The sequence below is a fragment of the Salvelinus namaycush genome, unplaced genomic scaffold (assembly GCF_016432855.1).
Source record: "Salvelinus namaycush isolate Seneca unplaced genomic scaffold, SaNama_1.0 Scaffold342, whole genome shotgun sequence".
In the NCBI taxonomy this organism is placed as follows: domain Eukaryota; kingdom Metazoa; phylum Chordata; class Actinopteri; order Salmoniformes; family Salmonidae; genus Salvelinus; species Salvelinus namaycush.
In genome coordinates, this window is record NW_024060364.1 from 124,471 (window position 1) to 145,762 (window position 21,292).

General features: G+C 41.5%; 2 protein-coding genes across 2 annotated transcripts; both read left to right on the forward strand.

Annotated features, from left to right (window-relative positions):
* Positions 1–7,139: 7,139 nt before the first annotated feature.
* LOC120040336 (L-rhamnose-binding lectin CSL3-like) lies at positions 7,140–9,962 on the forward strand. Its single transcript, XM_038985527.1, has 8 exons — positions 7,140–7,170; positions 7,473–7,508; positions 7,589–7,633; positions 7,790–7,925; positions 8,031–8,149; positions 9,491–9,535; positions 9,646–9,781; positions 9,857–9,962. The coding sequence occupies exons 1-8, from the start codon at positions 7,140–7,142 to the stop codon at positions 9,960–9,962; spliced, it is 654 nt and encodes a 217-aa protein (XP_038841455.1).
* A 7,757-nt stretch (positions 9,963–17,719) lies between these two features.
* On the forward strand, positions 17,720–20,549 carry LOC120040333 (L-rhamnose-binding lectin CSL3-like). The gene is made up of 8 exons (XM_038985523.1): positions 17,720–17,750; positions 18,060–18,095; positions 18,176–18,220; positions 18,377–18,512; positions 18,618–18,736; positions 20,078–20,122; positions 20,233–20,368; positions 20,444–20,549. Exons 1-8 carry the CDS (start codon positions 17,720–17,722, stop codon positions 20,547–20,549), a joined length of 654 nt encoding a protein of 217 aa, XP_038841451.1.
* The last annotated feature ends 743 nt before the right edge of the window (positions 20,550–21,292 follow it).

Here is a 21,292-nt window from a genome sequence, read left to right on the forward strand (position 1 = left end):
GAACACACTGCAACTGGATCTGTAACTTTTTTTTTTTAAACTCCTTTTTGTGAACATGACCAATTTGTCAATGTACGATTTCTCTTAAAATTACGATAGATAAATGCTGGTTCTTTTTTTCCTGACACCGTATGCTTATGTACTTTGACGTGAAGCGGTCAAATTAGCACCCTACTTTACGTTTTTGACCTTTAATCCCAGAAAAATGGCCATAACTCAAAAAGCGTTGAGGCCTCGACGCCATCTTGTTCGGGGCCAACTGTCCATTACGTCTTCGAAATATTTTCCGTTTAGGAGAAAAGGCCACATGCATTTGCAATGTGCTTGTGCATTTGCAATATTATTTATTTTCCCTCTGGTGGAATTTCCTAGACTGCGGAAAAATGACCAAAATGTGTTATTTTTATAAAACGGAAACCGAACGTCCGAGAGATTTAGTTTGATGACTTCCTGAAAGATCTCTCCCCCGCTCACGGCCCGACGCCTGTCCGCGAATTTTAGAAACGTTGCAGGTACGTCTAGTAAGGGACCTTACATTTGCAATGTGGCGTTTCTCACTAACCATATGGCGAGTGCTAAAATGTTCCCTTAAGGTATGGAAAGGCCTTGGAAAGGCCATAAGTGTAAGCCAACATAATTCATTATTTTACATTAACATGTAATACATGCATTATGAAGAAAATGGTGTAATTTAGGCTCCACGAAATATGAAATGGGTTATGAAGAAAATCGTGTATGGTTGCCTACATGACAAAAAGGCGTTCTGATTACAAGTGCACCAGTATCCAAAGTATTAAGCGAAATCAAGCACAGAAAACAGCATTGGCATTAATAAAACAATATTTCCCACGAATTAAGTCGCAGGTAAATGTGCGTCTTTTCTCAAAAATTCTGTTCAGCAAGTCTAAAACAGTACATATAGGCATACAACGACACATTTTAAAACATGGTTAAACAAAGACAACATTTCTGTATATTCATGACGTTGAATTAGCCATTAAGAAGAACAAAAATGAAATATAAATTATCGCGTCTATATGGTTGTTGCAAAGGCTTGTGTCGCCTACTGGTTAAATTCGTGTCTTTTCGCACGAATTAAGTAGCACAGAAATTCGTGTATTTTCGCACGAATTAAGTAGCACAGAAATTCGTGTATTTTCGCACGAATTGAACCACCCCAAAAATGCACAAAAACGCACGAAATCTGCTGAAATACATTTTGTACATATATGCGCGAATTGAATGTGAGACTGTGTTGGAACTGTGGTTGTTGGTCTGAATTAAACGAAGCAGCTGAAGAATAGACTTGTTGCCTCTTGTATATTTCTAAATGTCACACAATTATTACTGACCATGTGTCCATTATTCTCGCCTTTCACCTGATTTATTTGTACGTGCCTTTGTCTTGATGTTTGTATTCTGTGCCCACTAACTATTCTGTGCCCACTGTCATCTAACAGCCTCTGATCCAGAGACACACACACATGAGCAAACGGGTTCAATGCCCTACTGTGTGGGAGACAGATCTCCCACACTGTCAAAAATGTGCCCCCCCCCCCCCACCAACCACAGTTCCAAGAGCAGCCCCTCAACCATCAGATTCCAGACAGAGAATAAATACAATTCCATTCCCTGCCCCATGCAACACCAACGCACAAGAGGAACAACATGGAAAAACAACCAGGACAATTTAACAGCAAGGCCAACAATGTTTGAGTGCATGTACGGCACCTTGTCCATCTTGGTGCATTTGAATGAGTATGCATTTGTACAAACACCTGCATGGCATCAGCCTCAATTGTATCAACACAGCCTCTGTATCATTAATGTATCTACCTTTTATACGGAATTTATTTCTCATCTTAGTCATTCTATCCTTCGCCCAGCAACTGCACACCCACTTGTCTCTGCTGGCAACACTTTCTGGCTTTCTACGCAGCATATCTTTCAACAATACAATTTATATCTAATAGAATCTACAGACTGAGTTAATATTTTACTAAGAGCGTTAGTATATTACTATTTCACTGACCTGGTCTCCAGATATCCAACAGTATTTCTAGGGTCAATTTTAGATCAATGTTATGCATTTTCAGCCATTCCTGACCGGCTGCTTGAGGACAATACCAAAATAAATGGTCAATTCTGTATCCACAAAACAAAATCTGCAGCGCTTTGATTTTATGCCCCAAATATTCAGCATTTTATTGTCAAGAATTCTATAAAACTTTAGCTGATAAGCACAAGTCTTGAAACAACTCATACACCCTGTACCATGGAATCGGTAATTAAAAAATCTCTTCCCAACAATTTTGCAATCTGTATGGCACAGATGTCAACATCCTGGTCATCAAATGAAACTGGCAAACATTCCTATTTATGCTATTTTTTTTCTCTGCAAGGTTTGGTCCTTTATATTGGGCAGACAGACGAGTTCCCTACCTCCTCCTGCTGCCACCTGCCTCCATTTTGGGGGTAATGCTGTAATCAATTGGTTATAATCTTGGATTGAGCAGACCTTTCCATGTAATTCTGATAACTCCATGAAAGACAACTCTACCCTTCTAATTGACAATATCATTTAAAAACAAATACTCTTTCCCATAAATATAGGTATATTATAAACCAAATGAAAGATAAACATCTTGTGAATCCAGCCAACATGTCCGATTTTTTTAATGTTTTACAGCGAAAACACAATACGCATTATATTAGCTTACTACAGTAGCCAGCCACACAACCGCATTCATTCAACCCAATGGTAGCGATAGCGAAAAAAACAGCAAAATATAAATTTATTCACTAACCTTCACAATCTTCATCAGATGACAGTCCTATAACATCATATTACACAATACATATGGTTTCTTCGAAAATGTGCATATTTAGAGCTGAAATCCGTGGTTATACATTGTGAAAACGTAGCAACTTTTTTCCAGAATCTCCGGATATATTTCTGACACTCACCTAATCTGACCAAATAACTCATCATAAATTTTACAAAAAAATACATGTTGGATAGCAAATGAAAGACACACTAGTTCTTAATGCAATCGCCGTGTTAGAATTCTAAAAATAACTTTAGTACGACATACAGCTTACGTTATAGCGAGACAGCGCCCAAAATCAGGGCGGAAAATAATACTAAACATTTTCGACAGAAATACGAAATAACATCATAAATGTTTTCTTACTTTTGCTGAGCTTCCATCAGAATGTTGTACAAGGAGTCCTTGGTCCAGAATAAATCGTTGTTTGGTTTTAGAATGTCCATTTCTTCTGTCGAATTCGCACCACAATGCTAGCCAAGGTTGCTAACATTCCCATCCTCTCTTGGCGCAAAGAACGGAAAACTCCAAAAGTCCCAATAAACGTTGAATAAACTGATAAAACTCGGTTGAAAAAACCTACTTTATGATGTTATTATCATATGTATCAAATAAAATCAGAGCCGGAGATATTCGCCGTGTATACCGAACGCTTTTCAGAAAACAATGTCGAGCTCCCCAGCGCGCCTTCGAAGACAAAGAAAATACCGGACCTGTCACTCCAAAAGCTCTCATTCGGTCTCACATCAAGCTAGACACCCCATTCAACACTCTACTGCCTGTTGACATCTAGTGGAAGGCGTATGAAGTGCATACAGATCCATAAATACAAGGCAATTGCATAGGCAAGCCTTACACAGAGACCCATTTTCAGAATTTTCCACTTCCTGTTGGAAGTTTGCTGCCAAATGAGTTCTGTTTTACTCACAGATATAATTCAAACAGTTTTAGAAACTTCAGAGTGTTTTCTATCCAATAGTAATAATAATATGGCATATCGTATGATCTAGAACAGAGTACGAGGCCATTTAATTTGGGCACACATTTTTCCCAAAGTGAAAACAGCGACCCCCTATAAGAAGAAGTTAACTTCTCTAGGATAGGGGGCAGCATTTTCACATTTGGATGTGTGCCTAGAGTAAACTGCCTCCTACTAGGTCCCAGATGCTAATATATACATATTATTATTAGTATTAGTATTGGATAGAAAACACTCTGAAGTTTCTAAAACTGTTGAATCATGTCTGTGACAATAACATAACTTATTTTGTCAGGCAAAACCCCGAGGACAAACCATTCAGATTATATTTTTTTTTAGGTCACTCTCTTTTCAATGTGTTTTCATTGGGAATCCAGATTTCTAAGGGACCTTCCTGTAGTTCCTGTCGCTTCCACTGGATGGCAACAGTCTTTAGAAATTAGTTGAGGTTTTTCCTTTGAGAAATGAAGAAGTAGCCATGTTCAGAATGAGTTTCCAGTGAAGTGTACTGTTAGTTAGAGGCGCATGACCAGAAGGCATGCTACACATTGTTTTCCTCCGGTATTGAACACAGATCATCCCGTCTTCAATTTTATCGATTATTTACGTAAAAAAATACCGAAAGTTGTATTACAAACGTAGTTTGAAATGTTTGGACAAAGCTTACAGGTACCTTTTGAGATATTTTGTAGTCACGTTGTGCAAGTTGGAACCAGTGTTTTTCTGGATCAAATGCGCCAAATAAATGGACATTTTGGATATATATCAACGGAATCAATCGAACAAAAGGACAATTTGTGATGTTTATGGGACATATTGGAGTGCCAACCTCCCTCTCAGACGAGCTTAACTCATTCTATGTCCGCTTCGAGGTAGACAATACCAAGTCATCAACTCTTGCTTGCTCTGAATGACCAGGTGCTTTCACTCTCCGAGGCAGACGTGAAGAAAAACTCTCAAGAGAAGGTACTCACAAAGCCGTTGGCCAAGATAGAATATTTGTCCGCATGCTCAGAGTGTGGGCTGATCAGCTGGCGGGCATCTTCTCGGACATCTTCAACCTGTACCTGTCCTTGGCTGCAGTACCCACCTGCTTTAAGGAGACACTGAATCAACACAGGTGACCCCCAGGGGTGTGTGCTCAGCCTCCTCCTGTGCTCCCTGTTCACCCATGACTGCGTAGCTTTGCACAACACCACGGTTGTAGGCCTGATAACCAACAATGACGAGTCAGTCTGTAGGGAGCAGGTATGTGAACTGGCATTGTGGTGTCATGACAACCTCTCCCTCAACGTTAGCAAAACAAAGGATTTGATTGTTGACTTTTGGAAGCCGAGGAGGGAACATACCCCGGATCCACATCAACGGGACTGCAGTAGAGAGAGTCACAAGTTTTAAGTTTCTCAGCGACTACATCACTGCGGACTCGTCATGGACCAACATGACAACAGCGTCTCTACCTTCTAAGGTGGCTGAAGAAAGTTGCCATGCTGCCTCCTCTCTAAATACTACTACTGCACCATCGAGAGCGTCCTGAGCGGATGCATCATGGCCTGGTATGGCAATTACTCCGTCCACAACTGCAAGGCACTCCAGCGGGTTAGTCAACAACACCTCTGCAACGCTGATCCTCAAGACTGGGGCCCCACACGGGTGTGTGCTCAGCCTCCTCCTGTGCTCCGTGTTCACCCATGATTGCGTGGCAACTCAATCGTCAATTTTGCTGACGACAGTGGTAGGCCTGATTACCAACAATGACGAGACAGCGTACAGGAAATATTTGAGGGCCCTGACGGAATGATGCCAGGAAAATAACCTCTCCCTCAATGTCAACAAAACAAAGGAGATGATTGTGGACTACTGTAGACAGCAGATTGAGCTAGTCCCCATCCATGTCAACAGGGCCGCACTGGAGAGGATGAAGAGCTACAAGTTATAACTATAAACCTGAAATAGTCCATTCACAGAGTCAGTGTGGTGAAAGCTCAACAGCGCCTCTTCAACTTCAGGAGGCTGAAGAAATGTGGCTAGTCCTCTAAGGCCCTCATGAAATTCTACATGGGCACCATTGAGACGATCATGTAGGGCTGTATCAACGCCTGGTCCGGAATTTGCAACCACAGGGCTCTCCAGATGGTGGTGCGGACAGCCCAACGCATCACCGGGGGCACACTGCCTGCCCTCCAAGACATCTCCAGCACTCGGTGTCACAGATAGGCCAAGAAGATCATCAAGGACCTCAGCCACCCGAGCCATGGCCGTGTCTCCCCGCTACCATCTAGAAGGAGTTGATAGTACAGGTGCATCAAAGTTAACCCCAAGAGACTGAGAAACTGGAGATAGAAGTTTCTTACTCCAGGCCATCGGACGTTGAAATAGTAACCTCTAGCCGGCCTCCGCCCAGAACCCTGCCCAAACTTAGTCTCTGTTAAAAGCAGGGTATTGGGCTGATACCAACTGGTACTCTACCCTGTACCATAGAGACTGCTGCCATATGTATATAGTCACTCAACACGGGTCACTTTAATAATGTTTACAGTAGAGTAACTGTACTGGGGATCTGTGGTCACCAAACTGCCTTCAAGAGCAGCGGTCTCCCTTGACAGGAGTGGCAACTGGGAACATATAAATTAACAAAATCACTCGGACCAGCCTTTCTGGACCGTGGCAGTAAAGCCTGATAAGTGCAACACCCAAAGGGCTCGCACGTTGACGGGCAAGGCACCTGTCCAGCAGCCCTGAGAATTTAAGAGGTAATTTAGGCAATTCAAGGCAATTTACTGCACATACAGTTATGCTGTGTTTGCTCAAGAGTATAATTAATTGGCTGATCCCTCCTGATGACCCGGATTGAATAAAGGGGTGCGTTCAGCAGGATGCAACCTTTTGGAAGGTTCAGATAACAATATGCTATTTTGAACAAATATGTCTCTCCGACATGTAGATTAAGGAAATACGTTGTCTCTATTCATGAAATGTATATCTGCAATGATCGAAGGTTTTTTGACTGAACGTGGCCCATGTAATTCTTCCTTAACGAAGAAGCACCACCTAGATGGCTACTTTAAAATGTTGGAAGCCCTCAATGGCAGTGTTCATGCCAAAATGGATTTCATCCATCTAGAGTCCTCTATCTAACTCCATGAGACTGACTCAATAGCCAGGTATAGACCAGCAAACGCCGGCCCCTAATTGCAATGAGGTGCACCTGGAGACAAAGAGATACACCTGGGTTAATTAAGACATGTCACATAACATAAATACCAGGTGAATTGGGTCTTGTTATCATCAGTTGCATTTTCTCTGTTACTACCACGCCTGTACCTGGAATCATGCGCATGTTCAGACTGACGGTGGTCACATGTGAGTATACAAAATCTGTATCTGATGCAGATTAGAATTTAAATATATATGACCAAATGTTAGTAATAGAAGAATGTCATATGATTTGAGGGACATTCAGTTCCTATTGGGCAAAAAAGTATTCAAAACAAAGTCATATAACAAATGTCACATTTTGTGCCTGGAATAAGAGACCAAATGCTCAACTTGACTATAATACACTTAGTATAACTGAAATGCTTGAGTATAGAGACCAATGCTGAATTCTAGCTTCATGGTCCAAGTGCATATGTTGCTGAACTAGCTGTGTGATGTTGTTTCAGTGCTGGCTGCAGCTTGCTGTACACTAACGGATGGAGGTACTGTATGTAATAATGATGATACTACTTAACCAAGCTAATGTGAGTGGTGTGTAATTCCTGTTTATTTGTCCTGGCAGCAATTAGCATCACGTGTGAAGGCTCTGATGCTTTACTGCAATGTGGTAAGCTAGTCAACCCTACAGTATACTCACCGACCACCTATGATAGTTTCTACTGTAGATTAGGGTCACTAGCCCACACCATAGAGACCCAGACTTGGCTCTCCTTTGTCCCTCACCTTTCTCCTTTTCATTGTCTCTCTTCCCCATCTCCCTCAGATGGAGGTAAGATTCAAATCAAGCGTGCCAACTATGGTCGTCGTCAACACGATGTGTGTTCCATTGGGCGCCCCGATAACCAACTCACCGACACCAACTGCCTCAGCCAATCCACCACCAGCAAGATGGCAGAAAGGTACTGGAACCTGTGCTGTTTACCTGTAGGAACTCCTTGACTAGTGTTAACCAGCAAGATGGCAGAAAGGAACTCATGACCTCTACCTGTCTTTGAAACACACAGATGCGGTGGGAAGAGCGAGTGTGTTGTGCCGGCATCCAATTTCGTTTTTGGAGACCCCTGTGTCGGGACTTACAAGTACCTGGACATCAAATACTCCTGTGTCCAACAGCAAGAAACAAGTCAGTCTCTCAATGTGTGCTAATAACACTTAGTGGTGGGCACCAATATACAGAATTAGATTCAACGTACTATCGGTATGACTGTGGCATGTTGGGATATTGTTTAATACTCCTACCCACTTTACTCTTTTGTAAAATAGTGCACTCTGCTGATAGCTAGAAAAGGAATAGAATGGGTTGGTTCCCCTATGGTACCAGCTTGCTAACTACGTTTTATTAAATGCAGTCTTATGGCCACAACGTTTCATACGTGCATGGGTTTCTCAACGTGTAAACCACCCTCACCTGCTAACTAACCCTAGCTAGCCAACAAGCTGTGGTTATTGAAAAATGTAGCCGGCAACAACTTTAGTTAGCGTAGCCTATAGGGAGGTCAGGGACCTGGAAGTGTGGTGCCAAGATGACAAAGGAACTGATTATGGACTACAGGAAACGGAGGGCCGAGCCCCTCCCAACCAGGAGGCTAGAAATATTTGGTATCAGCCCTCCGATCCTCAATTCTACAGCTGCACCATTGAGAGCTTTTTGACTGGCTGCATCACCACTAGGTATGGCATCTGACTGCAAGGTGCTACAGAGGGTAGTGTGTACGGCCCAGTACATCACTCAGGCTGGGCTCCCTGCCATCAGGATCTCGACACCACGTGTGTCTGAAGGCCCTACATACAGACTCGAGCCACCCAAGTCATACTGGCCTCTGATACTCCATAACAAATGGTACGGGTGCACCAAGTCTGGAACCAACAGGACCCTGAATGGCTTCTACTTCCCCCAAGCCATAAAACTGCTGAATGACTACCCCGACCATCTGCATTGACCCTTTTTGCAGTAACCTTTTCGACTTGTCTCATATGCTTCTGCACCTTGTTATATGTACATATCTCGCTCAATTAGCTAGCAAGAACATGGAAGGGAAGTGTCTCAAGCTTATTTGATGGTTGTGCACACTTAATCTGGTTTACCACTGAATATGTTTCAGTGAACGGTAACTAGCTAGTGCAATTCCTACTGATTTGTAGGGTTTATAGCTAATCTGACAGATGGCACAAACGGCATAGAAATACAGATTTGGTGTAGCGGGTCGCCCTGCTTCACCTTCTTGGGTATAGCCAGCCAGTTTGCTTAATTAAAATGTTAGCATTTTGAGAACTGTTCATAAGGAAGTGAAACTACAAGGTAACTGTGGAAGATGACGAGCCTAACTTTTTATACTTTAGTTCATGCCAACATGTTTAAAATGCACCTGAAATCAACATTCCCTATTAGTGCCCATCACTAACATTTCACCAGGCTAATGTGTGTCTTAATTTGTGTGGTGTAACTCCTGTGTTGTCCTTGCAGTAAGCAGCATCATATGTGAAGGCTCTGATTCTCAACTACTATGTGGTAAGCTGGTCAACACTACCGTACGGTGTATTCATGTGGTGATGTATGTTAGTCACTAACCCACACAAACACCCAGATTTGGTAATCCTTTTCTTCGTTCTCTTCCTCAGATCGTGGTGAGATCCATATTCAGCGTGCCAACTATGGTCGTCGTCAACACGATGTGTGTTCCATTGGGCGCCCACATAAACAACTCAAAAACACCAACTGCCTCAGCCCATCCACCACCAGGACAATGGCAGAAAGGTACTGAAACCTTTAGTGTGCATTTACCTGTAGGCACTCATTGGCTGTGATGTTAACCTCTACCTGTTTACACAGGTGTGACGGAGAGCGCCAGTGTATCGTCAAGGTATCCAACTCCGTGTTCGGCGACCCCTGTGTCGGAACCTATAAGTACTTGGATGTGGCTTACACCTGTTACTGAATGTGAGTGTTGTATATGTTCATGCACACATGACTGGGAACTAGAATGCTGGTACTGATGGTTTGTCTTGCAGGATATCTTCCTGGGGAACCAGAAGATCTACAAGGCTTCTGGGACATTTTCATCGGGCCGTGCTGTTTTCCTCCAACTGCCAAATCAACTTCAATGACCATTGTAAACCTGTGCATTTTGTGCTGAAACATTTCTTAAACCATTTCTGAACTGTGGTTGTTGGTCTAAATTAAATGACATGGCTGGAAGATGATACTGGTTGCCTCTTGTATATTACTAAATGTCACACCAATATTACTGACCATGTGTCCGGTGTTCACCGGTCTCATTTGTACCTGGTGCTAACGTGCCTTTGTCTTGATGTCTGTCATCTGTGCCCACCTTTAGGCAGTTGTAGACAAGTTTAATACTCATTGTGATCTGGATGGTCAAACTATTTTAATCAATTGAACCTGAGTCTCAAATCATTGACAGGTAGTACTTATGACATCAGCAGCCTTAATGGTCCTAATTTGTATTAATCACCAGCTAATCTGGTCACAAAGCAGACCTGGTTGGGTGAGAAATGTTTATACAATGTGTAGACCCTACAAACATTGATAGTTAAGTGGTTGGATCATGAACCAAATGTTACTGTGTAAATTCAGCTAGACTATTTATTCTCTTAATAAACATACTTGCAGTGAAGTTGCCCAACTACATCACATTAGTCTAACAGCTTCTTATCCAGAGACCCACAGGGTCACAGGCACGTCGACAAATCTCCCACAATGTCAAAGGGGGACCTGACCGATACAGCCATCCAAGAGCTGCCCCTCAACCATCACATTCCACTCTGAGAAATAAAATAATTATATTCCCTGCCCTATGCACCACCAAATAAGAGAAACAACCATGAACAGCCAGGCAAACAATGTGAGTGCATGTATGGCACCATGTCCATCTGAGTATTCATTTGTACAAACACCTGCATGGCATAAGCCTCAACCGTATTAACACAGCCCCTCAGTGTCATTCACATGTATTTTTATCTGGAATTTATTTTACATCTCATTCTATCCTTCGCCCAGCAACTCCACCCCCACTTGTCTCCAATTCCACATCCCAACCCTCAGCTTCCCTTAGCACATCCCACCTGTCTCTGCTGGCCACACACTGGATTTCTACGCAGCATATATATTTCAACTATGCTTTGATTAACATACCATTTCTATTGAATAGACTCTACAGACTGTTGAAAAACAATAGTATTAGTAATTGATCTCCAACAGATCTAGGGTCAATGTTTTGCATTTTCAGCTATTCCTGAGAACCTACTTGAGGGCAATACTAAAATAAATGGTCAATTGATTCTGTTCTCACAAAACCTGCATTAGCTGCAAAGCACAAGTCTTGAATCATCTCATACACCATGGAATCGGTAAATCAAATCTCTTCCCAACAATTTTGCAATCTGTATGGCACATATCAACATCCTGGTCCTCAAATGAAACTGGTATACATTCCTATTTTTGCTATTTTTATTCCGCTGCAAGTTTTGATCCTTTAAATTGGGCAGACAGACCACTTCCCTACCTCCTTCTGCTGCCACCTGCCTCCATTTTTGGTGTAATGCTGTAATCAATTGGTTATAATCTTGGACTGAGCAGACCTTTCCATATATTTCTGATAACTCTATAAAAGACAACTCACCCATTCCAATTTACAATATCATTTAATAACAAAATACTTTTTCCAAACTGTTTCCCATAAATACAGGTATTTTATCAACCAGCACATTTAAATTCAGCATTAATATTTGTTCTATCTTTTCAGGTGGATGACATATAAATTGTAGCCAGCTCTGCAATGCTTGTTTGAAAAAGAGAGATACTTAGAAAAAGGTATCATTTGCAATCAATCAAAAATGAGACATCGAAATCTGTACACAGGCAAAAGCGCTATTTAAACAGTGGATTAACTTTTCTTAGTATTTTACTTGAGAACCATTTAGGGTTCAAATAAATCTTTTGACTAAGTGAAGATTTTAGAGATGTTTAGTGCTTTTATATTTAATAATCTCACAACACCCAATTCATATTCATTATATAGCCAGCTAGGCCTGCATACCACCCATCATCCCGCTGCTGGTTTGCTTCTGAAGCTAAGCAGGGTTGGTCCTGGTAAGTCCCTGGATGGGAGAACAGATGCTTCTGCAAGTGGTGTTGGAGGGTCAGTAGGAGGCACCCTTTCCTCTTGTCTAAAACATATGACCAAAGGCAGTAGGGTGCTGTCTTTTGGATGGGACGTTACATGGGTGTCCTGACTCTCCGTGGTCACTAAAGATCCCATGGTACTGATCGCAAGAGTAGGGGTGTTAACCACAGTATCCTGGCTAAATTCCCAATCTGTCCTTCATACCATGGCCACCTAATCATCCCCGGTTTAGAATTGGCTCATTCATCCCCCCTCTTCTCCCCTGTAACTATTCCCCAGGTTGTTGCTGTAAATGAGTATGTGTTCTCAGACAACGTACCTGTTTAAATACAAATGGATAAATATAGATAGGCACACTGTATCTTGTCTGGTTTAGCGTCCCAGATTAAGCTGTCTGTTTTCTGTTTAAAATAGTGTCTGTGAGTTTAACCTCTTGACGCTAGGGGTCAGATTATTATATTTTTTTTTTAAATAACATTCCCAAGGTAAACGGACTATTTCTCAGGTCCAGATCGTAGAATATGCATATAATTTACAGATTAGGATAGAAAACACTCCACAGTTTCCAAAACTGTCAAAATATTGTCTGTGAGTATAACAAAACTGATTCTGCAGGCAAAACCTGAGAAAGTCTAACCTGGAAGTGATTTTTTTATTTTTTATCTGTGTTTCCTGGCCCATCTTTCTTCCATTTAACCTGTTTGGGCTGCAGGGGCAGTATTGAGTAGCCGGATAAAAGGTGCCCATTTCAAACGGCCTCGTACTCAATTCTTGCTCGTACAATATGCATATTATTATTACTATTGGATAGAAAACACTCTCTAGTTTCTAAAACCGTTTGAATTATATCTGTGAGTAAAACAGAACTCCCTTTGCAGCAAACTTCCTGACAGGAAGTGGAAAATCTGAAATCGATGCTCTGTTCTAGGGCCTGCCTATAAAGTTCCTTGATATTTATTAGAATAGATGCACTTCATACGTCTTCCACTAGATGTCGACAGGCAGTGCGAGAAGAAATGGAGTGTGTAACTTGATCTGGTGTCGAATAAAAGCTTTCGGCATGACGTGTCACCAGTTTCCTGTTTTCTGGAGATCGCGTGAAGGGACCTGGATTTGCCTTCTGATTAGCTGTCGTTATGGACGACTAATATCTCCGGCTTTGATTTTATTTGATACATGTGACAATATCATCGTAAAGTATGTTTTTTCAATATAGTTTTATTAGATTATTGAAATTTTTTCGGGACGTTAGGCGTGTTGCGTTGTGTGCCTTTGTTCAGGAAGGAGAGCTTAGCGCTACTTTGCTAGCTTTCCGTGCTAATTGACTGGAGAAGAGGACATTCTAAATCCAAACAACGATTGTTCCCGACAAAGGACCCCTTGTACAACATTCTGATGAAAGATCGTCAAAAGTAGGACCCATTTTATGATGCTATTTCATATATCTGTCGAACATGTTGTACTAGTCGTTTGCGCCCAGAGTTTGGGCACGCTCTCGCCATAACGTAAACTGCATATCGTAATGAAGTTATTTTTAGAATTCTAACACGGCGATTGCATTAAGAACTAGTGTATCTATCATTTCCTATACAACATGTATTTTTAGTAACGTTTATGTATAGTTATTTGGTCAGAATAGTTTGAGTGTCATAAAAATATCTGCACATTCTGGGAAAAAGATGCTACGTTAGCACAATGTATAACCACTGATTTCAGCTCTAAATATGCAAATTTTCGAACAAAACATAAGTGTATGTATAACCTGATGTTATAGGACTGTCATCTGATGAAGGTTTATGAAGGTTAGTGAAAATTAATATCTTTTGCTGGTTTATTCCCTATCGCTAACGTGCCTATTGCTATCGCTAACGTGCCTTGATGAATGAATGCGGTAGTGTGGTAGGCTATTGTAGTAAGCTAATATAATGCTATATTGTGTTTTCGCTGTAAAACACTTAAAAAATCGGAAATATTGGCTGGATTCACAAGATGTTTGTCTTTAATTTGCTGTACACCATCGATTTTTCATAAATGTTTTATGATGAGTATTTACGTATTTGACGTTGGTGTCTGTAATTACTCTGGCTGCTTCGGTCCTATTTGTGACGGTAGCTGTGATGTTAGCTGCAATGTAAAACTGATTTATACCTCAAATATGCACATTTTTCGAACAAAACATAGATTTATTGTATAACATGTTATAAGACTGTCATCTGATGAAGTTGTTTCTTGGTTAGTTTGGTTGGTTCTTGGTTAGTTAGGTTGGCTTTGTGCATGCTACCTGTGCTGTGAAAAATGTCTGTCCTTTTTTGTATTTGGTGATGAGCTAACATAAATATATGTGGTGTTTTCGCTGTAAAACATTTTAAAAATCGGACATGTTGACTGGATTCACAAGATGTGTATCTTTCATTTGCTGTATTGGACTTGTTAATGTGTGAAAGTTAAATATTTCTAAAAAATATCTTTTGAATTTCGCGCTCTGCCTTTTCAGTGGAATGTGAGAGGAGTTCCGCTAGCGGAACGCCAGAGCCAGACAGGTTAATAATGTTTACAGTAGAGTACCTGTACTGGGGATCTGTGGTCAATAAACTGCCTTCAAGCGCAGCGGTCTTCCTTCACAGGAGTGGCAAATGGGATCATATAAATGCACAAAATCACTCGGACCAGCCTTTCCGGACCGTGGCGGTGAAGCCTGATAAGTGCAACACCCAAAGGGCTCGCACTTTGAAGGGCTAGGCACCTGTCCAGCAGCCCTGAGAATCAACAGTTGAGAGGAAGAGGACATACGCTCAGCCACCAGAACAACACATTATGGGGATCTAACCATAGAGAATGATAGTCACAGTATATCATCTTTATATGTGTCCCAATATGGTGTCCGTGAGCCCACGGGCAGCTCCATTCCAATCAAATAACAAATGTAATTACATTAGAGACAATCGAGACGATATTCATTTTATTAAATTAGACAATTTTCTTCTATAATTTCTATGAGTTGGCAAAGACACTAAAAGGATGCACAGCGCAACAGAGTGTTTTGTTTGAAAAGGGACTGTATGAAGCCAAATCTGGCAATTTACTGCCACCAACAGTTATCTTCTTATGGATAGGGGGCAGCATTTTCACGTTTGGATGAAAAGCGTGCCCAGAGTAAACTGCCTCCTACTGAGTCCCAGATGTTAATATATGCATATTATTAGTAGTATTGGATAGAAAACACTCTGAAGATTCTAAATCTGTTTGAATGATGTCTGTGAGTATAACAGAACTCATATGGCAGGCAAAAACCTGAGAAAGAAATCCAACCAGGAAGTGGGGAATCTGAGGTTTGTAGTTTTTCAACTCAGCCCCAATTGAATAAACAGCGGGATATGGGTCATATTGCACTTCCTAAGGCTTCCACTAGATGTCAACAGTCGTTAGAACGTTGTTTCATGCTTCTACTGTGAAGGGGGGCTGAATGGGAGGGGAATGAGTCAGAGGTCTACCAGCAGCCTCGGTCTCATGATGCGCGGTCATGAGAAAGTTACCTCTCGTTCCATTGCTTTTCTACAGACAAATTAATTCTCCGGTTGGGACATTATTGAACATCTATGATAAAAACATCATAAAGATTGATTCTATACATCGTTTGATTTGTTTCTATGACCAGTAATATAACTTTTTGGAATTTTCGTCCGACATTTCCGCTGGACTTGCCCGCGCCTCGTGAGTTTCGATTTGTTTACTAAACGCCCTAACAAAAGGAGGAATTTGGACATAAATGATGGACTTTATGGAACAAATCAAACATTTATTGTCGAACTGGGATTCCTGGGAATGCATTCTGACGAAGATCATCAAAGGTAAGTGAATATTTATAATGCTATTTCTGACTTATGTTGACTCCATCATGGCGGATATCTTCTTGGGTTGTGAATGTCTCTGAGAGCCGTACTCAGATTATTGCATGGTTTGCTTCTTCCGTAAAGTTTTTTGGAAATCTGACACAGCGGTTGCATTAAGGAGAAGTATATCTTTAAATCTGTGAATTACACTTGTATCTTTTATTAATGTTTATTATGAGTTTTTCTGTGATTTGATGTGGCTCTGTGCAAATTCACGGGATGTTTTGGAGGCAAAGCCAAATGTAAACTGAGATTTTTGGATATAAATATGAACTTGATCGAACAAAACATACATGTATTGTGTAACATGTTGTCCCGGGAGTGTCATCTGATGAAGAATATCAAAGGTTAGTGATTCATTTGATCAATATTTCTGCTTTTTGTGACTTCTCTCTTTGCTTGGAAAATCGCTGTCTGCTTTCTGTGACTAGTTAATGACCTAACATAATGATATGCTCTGCTTTCGCAGAAAAGCTTTTTTGAAATCGGACACTGTAGTTGGTTTAACGAGAATTTTATCTTTAAAATTGTGCCTAATACTTGTATGTTTGAGAAAATTGAATTATGAGATTTCTGTTGATTGAATTTGGCGCACTCAATTTCATTGGCTGCTGGCGAGGGAGACAGGTTATGCTGTGTTTGCACAAGAGTATAATTAATTGACTGATCCCTCCTGATTGAATCATTAAACATTTTGTTATCTGTTATTTTACCAGGTAAATTGACTGAGAACACATTCTAATTTACAACAATGACCTGGGGAATAGTTACAGGGGAGAGGAGGGGGATGAATGAGTCAATCGTAAACTGGGGATTATTAGGTGACCGTGATGGTTTGGGTGCCAGATTGGGAATTTAGTAGGGACACCGGGGTTAACACCTCTACTCTTACGATAAGTGCCATGGGATCTTTAATGACCTCAGAGAGTGAGGACACCCATTTAACATCCCATCCAAATGACAGCACCCTACACAGAGCAGTGTCCCAATCACAGCCCTGGGGCATGTTCTAGACCAGAGGAAAGAGTGCCTCCTACTGCCCCTCCAACACCACTTCCAGCAGCATCTGGTCTACCATCCAGGGACTGACATGGACCAATCCTGCTTAGCTTCAGAAGCAAGCCAGCAGTGGTATGCAGGGTGGTATGCTGCTGGCAATGTATAAAGAATAATGGGGAAATTAATAATGGGGTGCATTCAGAAGGATGCAACATTTTGGAAGGTTATAAACAAATATGCTGTGTTTAACAAATATGTCTCTCCGAGATGTAGAATAAAGAAATACATTGTCTCTAATCATGAAATGTATATCTGCAATGCTCAAAGGTTTTGCGACTGAATGTGGCCCGTGTGATTCTTCCTTAACAAAGATCCCCACCTACATGACTACTTTAAAATGTTGGAAGCCCTCAATGGCAATGTTCATGTCAAAATGGATTTTATCCACCTAGAGTCCTCTATCTAACTCCATGAGACTGACTCAATAGCCAGGTATAGACCAGCAAATGCCGGCCCCTATTTGCAATGAGGTGCACCTGGAGACAAAGAGATACACCTGGGTTAATTAAGACATGTCACATAACATAAATACCAGGTGTATTGGGTCTTGTTATCATCAGTTGCATTTTCTCTGTTACTACCACTCCTGTACCTGGAATCATGCGCATGTTCAGACTGACGGTGGTCACATGTGAGTATACAAAATCTGTATCTGATGCAGATTAGAATTTAAATATAGACGATCAAATGTTAGTAATAGAAGAATGTCATATGATTTGAGGGACATTCAGTTCCTATTGGGCAAAAAAGTATTCAAAACAAAGTCATATAACAAATGTCACATTTTGTGCCTGGAATAAGAGACCAAATGCTCAACTTGACTATAATACACTTAGTATAACTGAAATGTATTAGTATAGAGACCAATGCTGAATTCTAGCTTCATGGTCCAAGTGCATATGTTGTGAGATGTTGCTGAACTAGCTGTGTGATGTTACAGTGCTGGCTGCAGCTTGCTGTACACTAACGGATGGAGGTACTGTATGTAATAATGATGATACTACTTAACCAAGCTAATGTGAGTGATGTGTAATTCCTGTTTATTTGTCCTGGCAGCAATTAGCATCACGTGTGAAGGCTCTGATGCTTTACTGCAATGTGGTAAGCTAGTCAACCCTACAGTATACTCACCGACCACCTATGATAGTTTCTACTGTAGATTAGGGTCACTAGCCCACACCATAGAGACCCAGACTTGGCTCTCCTTTGTCCCTCACCTTTCTCCTTTTCATTGTCTCTCTTCCCCATCTCCCTCAGATGGAGGTAAGATTCAAATCAAGCGTGCCAACTATGGTCGTCGTCAACACGATGTGTGTTCCATTGGGCGCCCCGATAACCAACTCACCGACACCAACTGCCTCAGCCAATCCACCACCAGCAAGATGGCAGAAAGGTACTGGAACCTGTGCTGTTTACCTGTAGGAACTCCTTGACTAGTGTTAACCAGCAAGATGGCAGAAAGGAACTCATGACCTCTACCTGTCTTTGAAACACACAGATGCGGTGGGAAGAGCGAGTGTGTTGTGCCGGCATCCAATTTCGTTTTTGGAGACCCCTGTGTCGGGACTTACAAGTACCTGGACATCAAATACTCCTGTGTCCAACAGCAAGAAACAAGTCAGTCTCTCAATGTGTGCTAATAACACTTAGTGGTGGGCACCAATATACAGAATTAGATTCAACGTACTATCGGTATGACTGTGGCATGTTGGGATATTGTTTAATACTCCTACCCACTTTACTCTTTTGTAAAAGAGTGCACTCTGCTGATAGCTAGAAAAGGAATAGAATGGGTTGGTTCCCCTATGGTACCAGCTTGCTAACTACGTTTTATTAAATGCAGTCTTATGGCCACAACGTTTCATACGTGCATGGGTTTCTCAACGTGTAAACCACCCTCACCTGCTAACTAACCCTAGCTAGCCAACAAGCTGTGGTTATTGAAAAATGTAGCCGGCAACAACTTTAGTTAGCGTAGCCTATAGGGAGGTCAGGGACCTGGAAGTGTGGTGCCAAGATGACAAAGGAACTGATTATGGACTACAGGAAACGGAGGGCCGAGCCCCTCCCAACCAGGAGGCTAGAAATATTTGGTATCAGCCCTCCGATCCTCAATTCTACAGCTGCACCATTGAGAGCTTTTTGACTGGCTGCATCACCACTAGGTATGGCATCTGACTGCAAGGTGCTACAGAGGGTAGTGTGTACGGCCCAGTACATCACTCAGGCTGGGCTCCCTGCCATCAGGATCTCGACACCACGTGTGTCTGAAGGCCCTACATACAGACTCGAGCCACCCAAGTCATACTGGCCTCTGATACTCCATAACAAATGGTACGGGTGCACCAAGTCTGGAACCAACAGGACCCTGAATGGCTTCTACTTCCCCCAAGCCATAAAACTGCTGAATGACTACCCCGACCATCTGCATTGACCCTTTTTGCAGTAACCTTTTCGACTTGTCTCATATGCTTCTGCACCTTGTTATATGTACATATCTCGCTCAATTAGCTAGCAAGAACATGGAAGGGAAGTGTCTCAAGCTTATTTGATGGTTGTGCACACTTAATCTGGTTTACCACTGAATATGTTTCAGTGAACGGTAACTAGCTAGTGCAATTCCTACTGATTTGTAGGGTTTATAGCTAATCTGACAGATGGCACAAACGGCATAGAAATACAGATTTGGTGTAGCGGGTCGCCCTGCTTCACCTTCTTGGGTATAGCCAGCCAGTTTGCTTAATTAAAATGTTAGCATTTTGAGAACTGTTCATAAGGAAGTGAAACTACAAGGTAACTGTGGAAGATGACGAGCCTAACTTTTTATACTTTAGTTCATGCCAACATGTTTAAAATGCACCTGAAATCAACATTCCCTATTAGTGCCCATCACTAACATTTCACCAGGCTAATGTGTGTCTTAATTTGTGTGGTGTAACTCCTGTGTTGTCCTTGCAGTAAGCAGCATCATATGTGAAGGCTCTGATTCTCAACTACTATGTGGTAAGCTGGTCAACACTACCGTACGGTGTATTCATGTGGTGATGTATGTTAGTCACTAACCCACACAAACACCCAGATTTGGTAATCCTTTTCTTCGTTCTCTTCCTCAGATCGTGGTGAGATCCATATTCAGCGTGCCAACTATGGTCGTCGTCAACACGATGTGTGTTCCATTGGGCGCCCACATAAACAACTCAAAAACACCAACTGCCTCAGCCCATCCACCACCAGGACAATGGCAGAAAGGTACTGAAACCTTTAGTGTGCATTTACCTGTAGGCACTCATTGGCTGTGATGTTAACCTCTACCTGTTTACACAGGTGTGACGGAGAGCGCCAGTGTATCGTCAAGGTATCCAACTCCGTGTTCGGCGACCCCTGTGTCGGAACCTATAAGTACTTGGATGTGGCTTACACCTGTTACTGAATGTGAGTGTTGTATATGTTCATGCACACATGACTGGGAACTAGAATGCTGGTACTGATGGTTTGTCTTGCAGGATATCTTCCTGGGGAACCTGAAGATGCACAAGGCTTCTGGGATATCTTCATCAGGTCGTGCTGTTTTCAATCAACTTCAATGACCATTGTTAACCTGTATTTTGTGTGTAAGCATTTCTTAAACAATTTCTGAACTGTCAGCCCAGCCTCACATTCAATTCGCGCATATATGTACAAAATGTATTTCAGCAGATTTCGTGCGTTTTTGTGCATTTTTGGGGTGGTTCAATTCGTTTGAAAATACACGAATTTCTGTGCTACTTAATTTGTGCGAAAATACACGAATTTCTGTGCTACTTAATTCGTGCGAAAAGACACGAATTTAACCAGTAGGCGACACACAAGCCGTTGCAACAACCGTAGACGCGATCGCCTGTATTTATTTATTTTACGTTATGAATATATAGATATTTTGTCTTTTTTTAACCATAAGAGGTTATATATATATATATATATTGTCTTTATTTAATCCCTATTAAAACATTGTGGTTTTATGCCTATGTACTGTTTTCGATTTTTCTCAACAGACTTTTCAGGATAGAATGAATGTAAGCAATGCATGATGGTTAATGGTGTTTTATTCGGTTGTAGTTCCATGTATTTCTTAAAAAATAAACGTGTAAACCATTTTTATTGAACAGAATGTAACTGAAAATACAATGGCAGCCT

Coding starts and splice junctions, on each gene's coding strand:
- LOC120040336 (XM_038985527.1), top strand. CDS start 7,140: ATGCGCATGTTCAGACTGACGGTGGTCACAT. Junction 7,171..7,472: donor CAGACTGACGGTGGTCACAT/GTGAGTATACAA, acceptor ATGTTGTTTCAG/TGCTGGCTGCAGCTTGCTGT. Junction 8,150..9,490: donor TGTCCAACAGCAAGAAACAA/GTCAGTCTCTCA, acceptor TTGTCCTTGCAG/TAAGCAGCATCATATGTGAA.
- LOC120040333 (XM_038985523.1), top strand. CDS start 17,720: ATGCGCATGTTCAGACTGACGGTGGTCACAT. Junction 18,513..18,617: donor ACCAGCAAGATGGCAGAAAG/GTACTGGAACCT, acceptor TGAAACACACAG/ATGCGGTGGGAAGAGCGAGT. Junction 20,123..20,232: donor TGATTCTCAACTACTATGTG/GTAAGCTGGTCA, acceptor TCTCTTCCTCAG/ATCGTGGTGAGATCCATATT.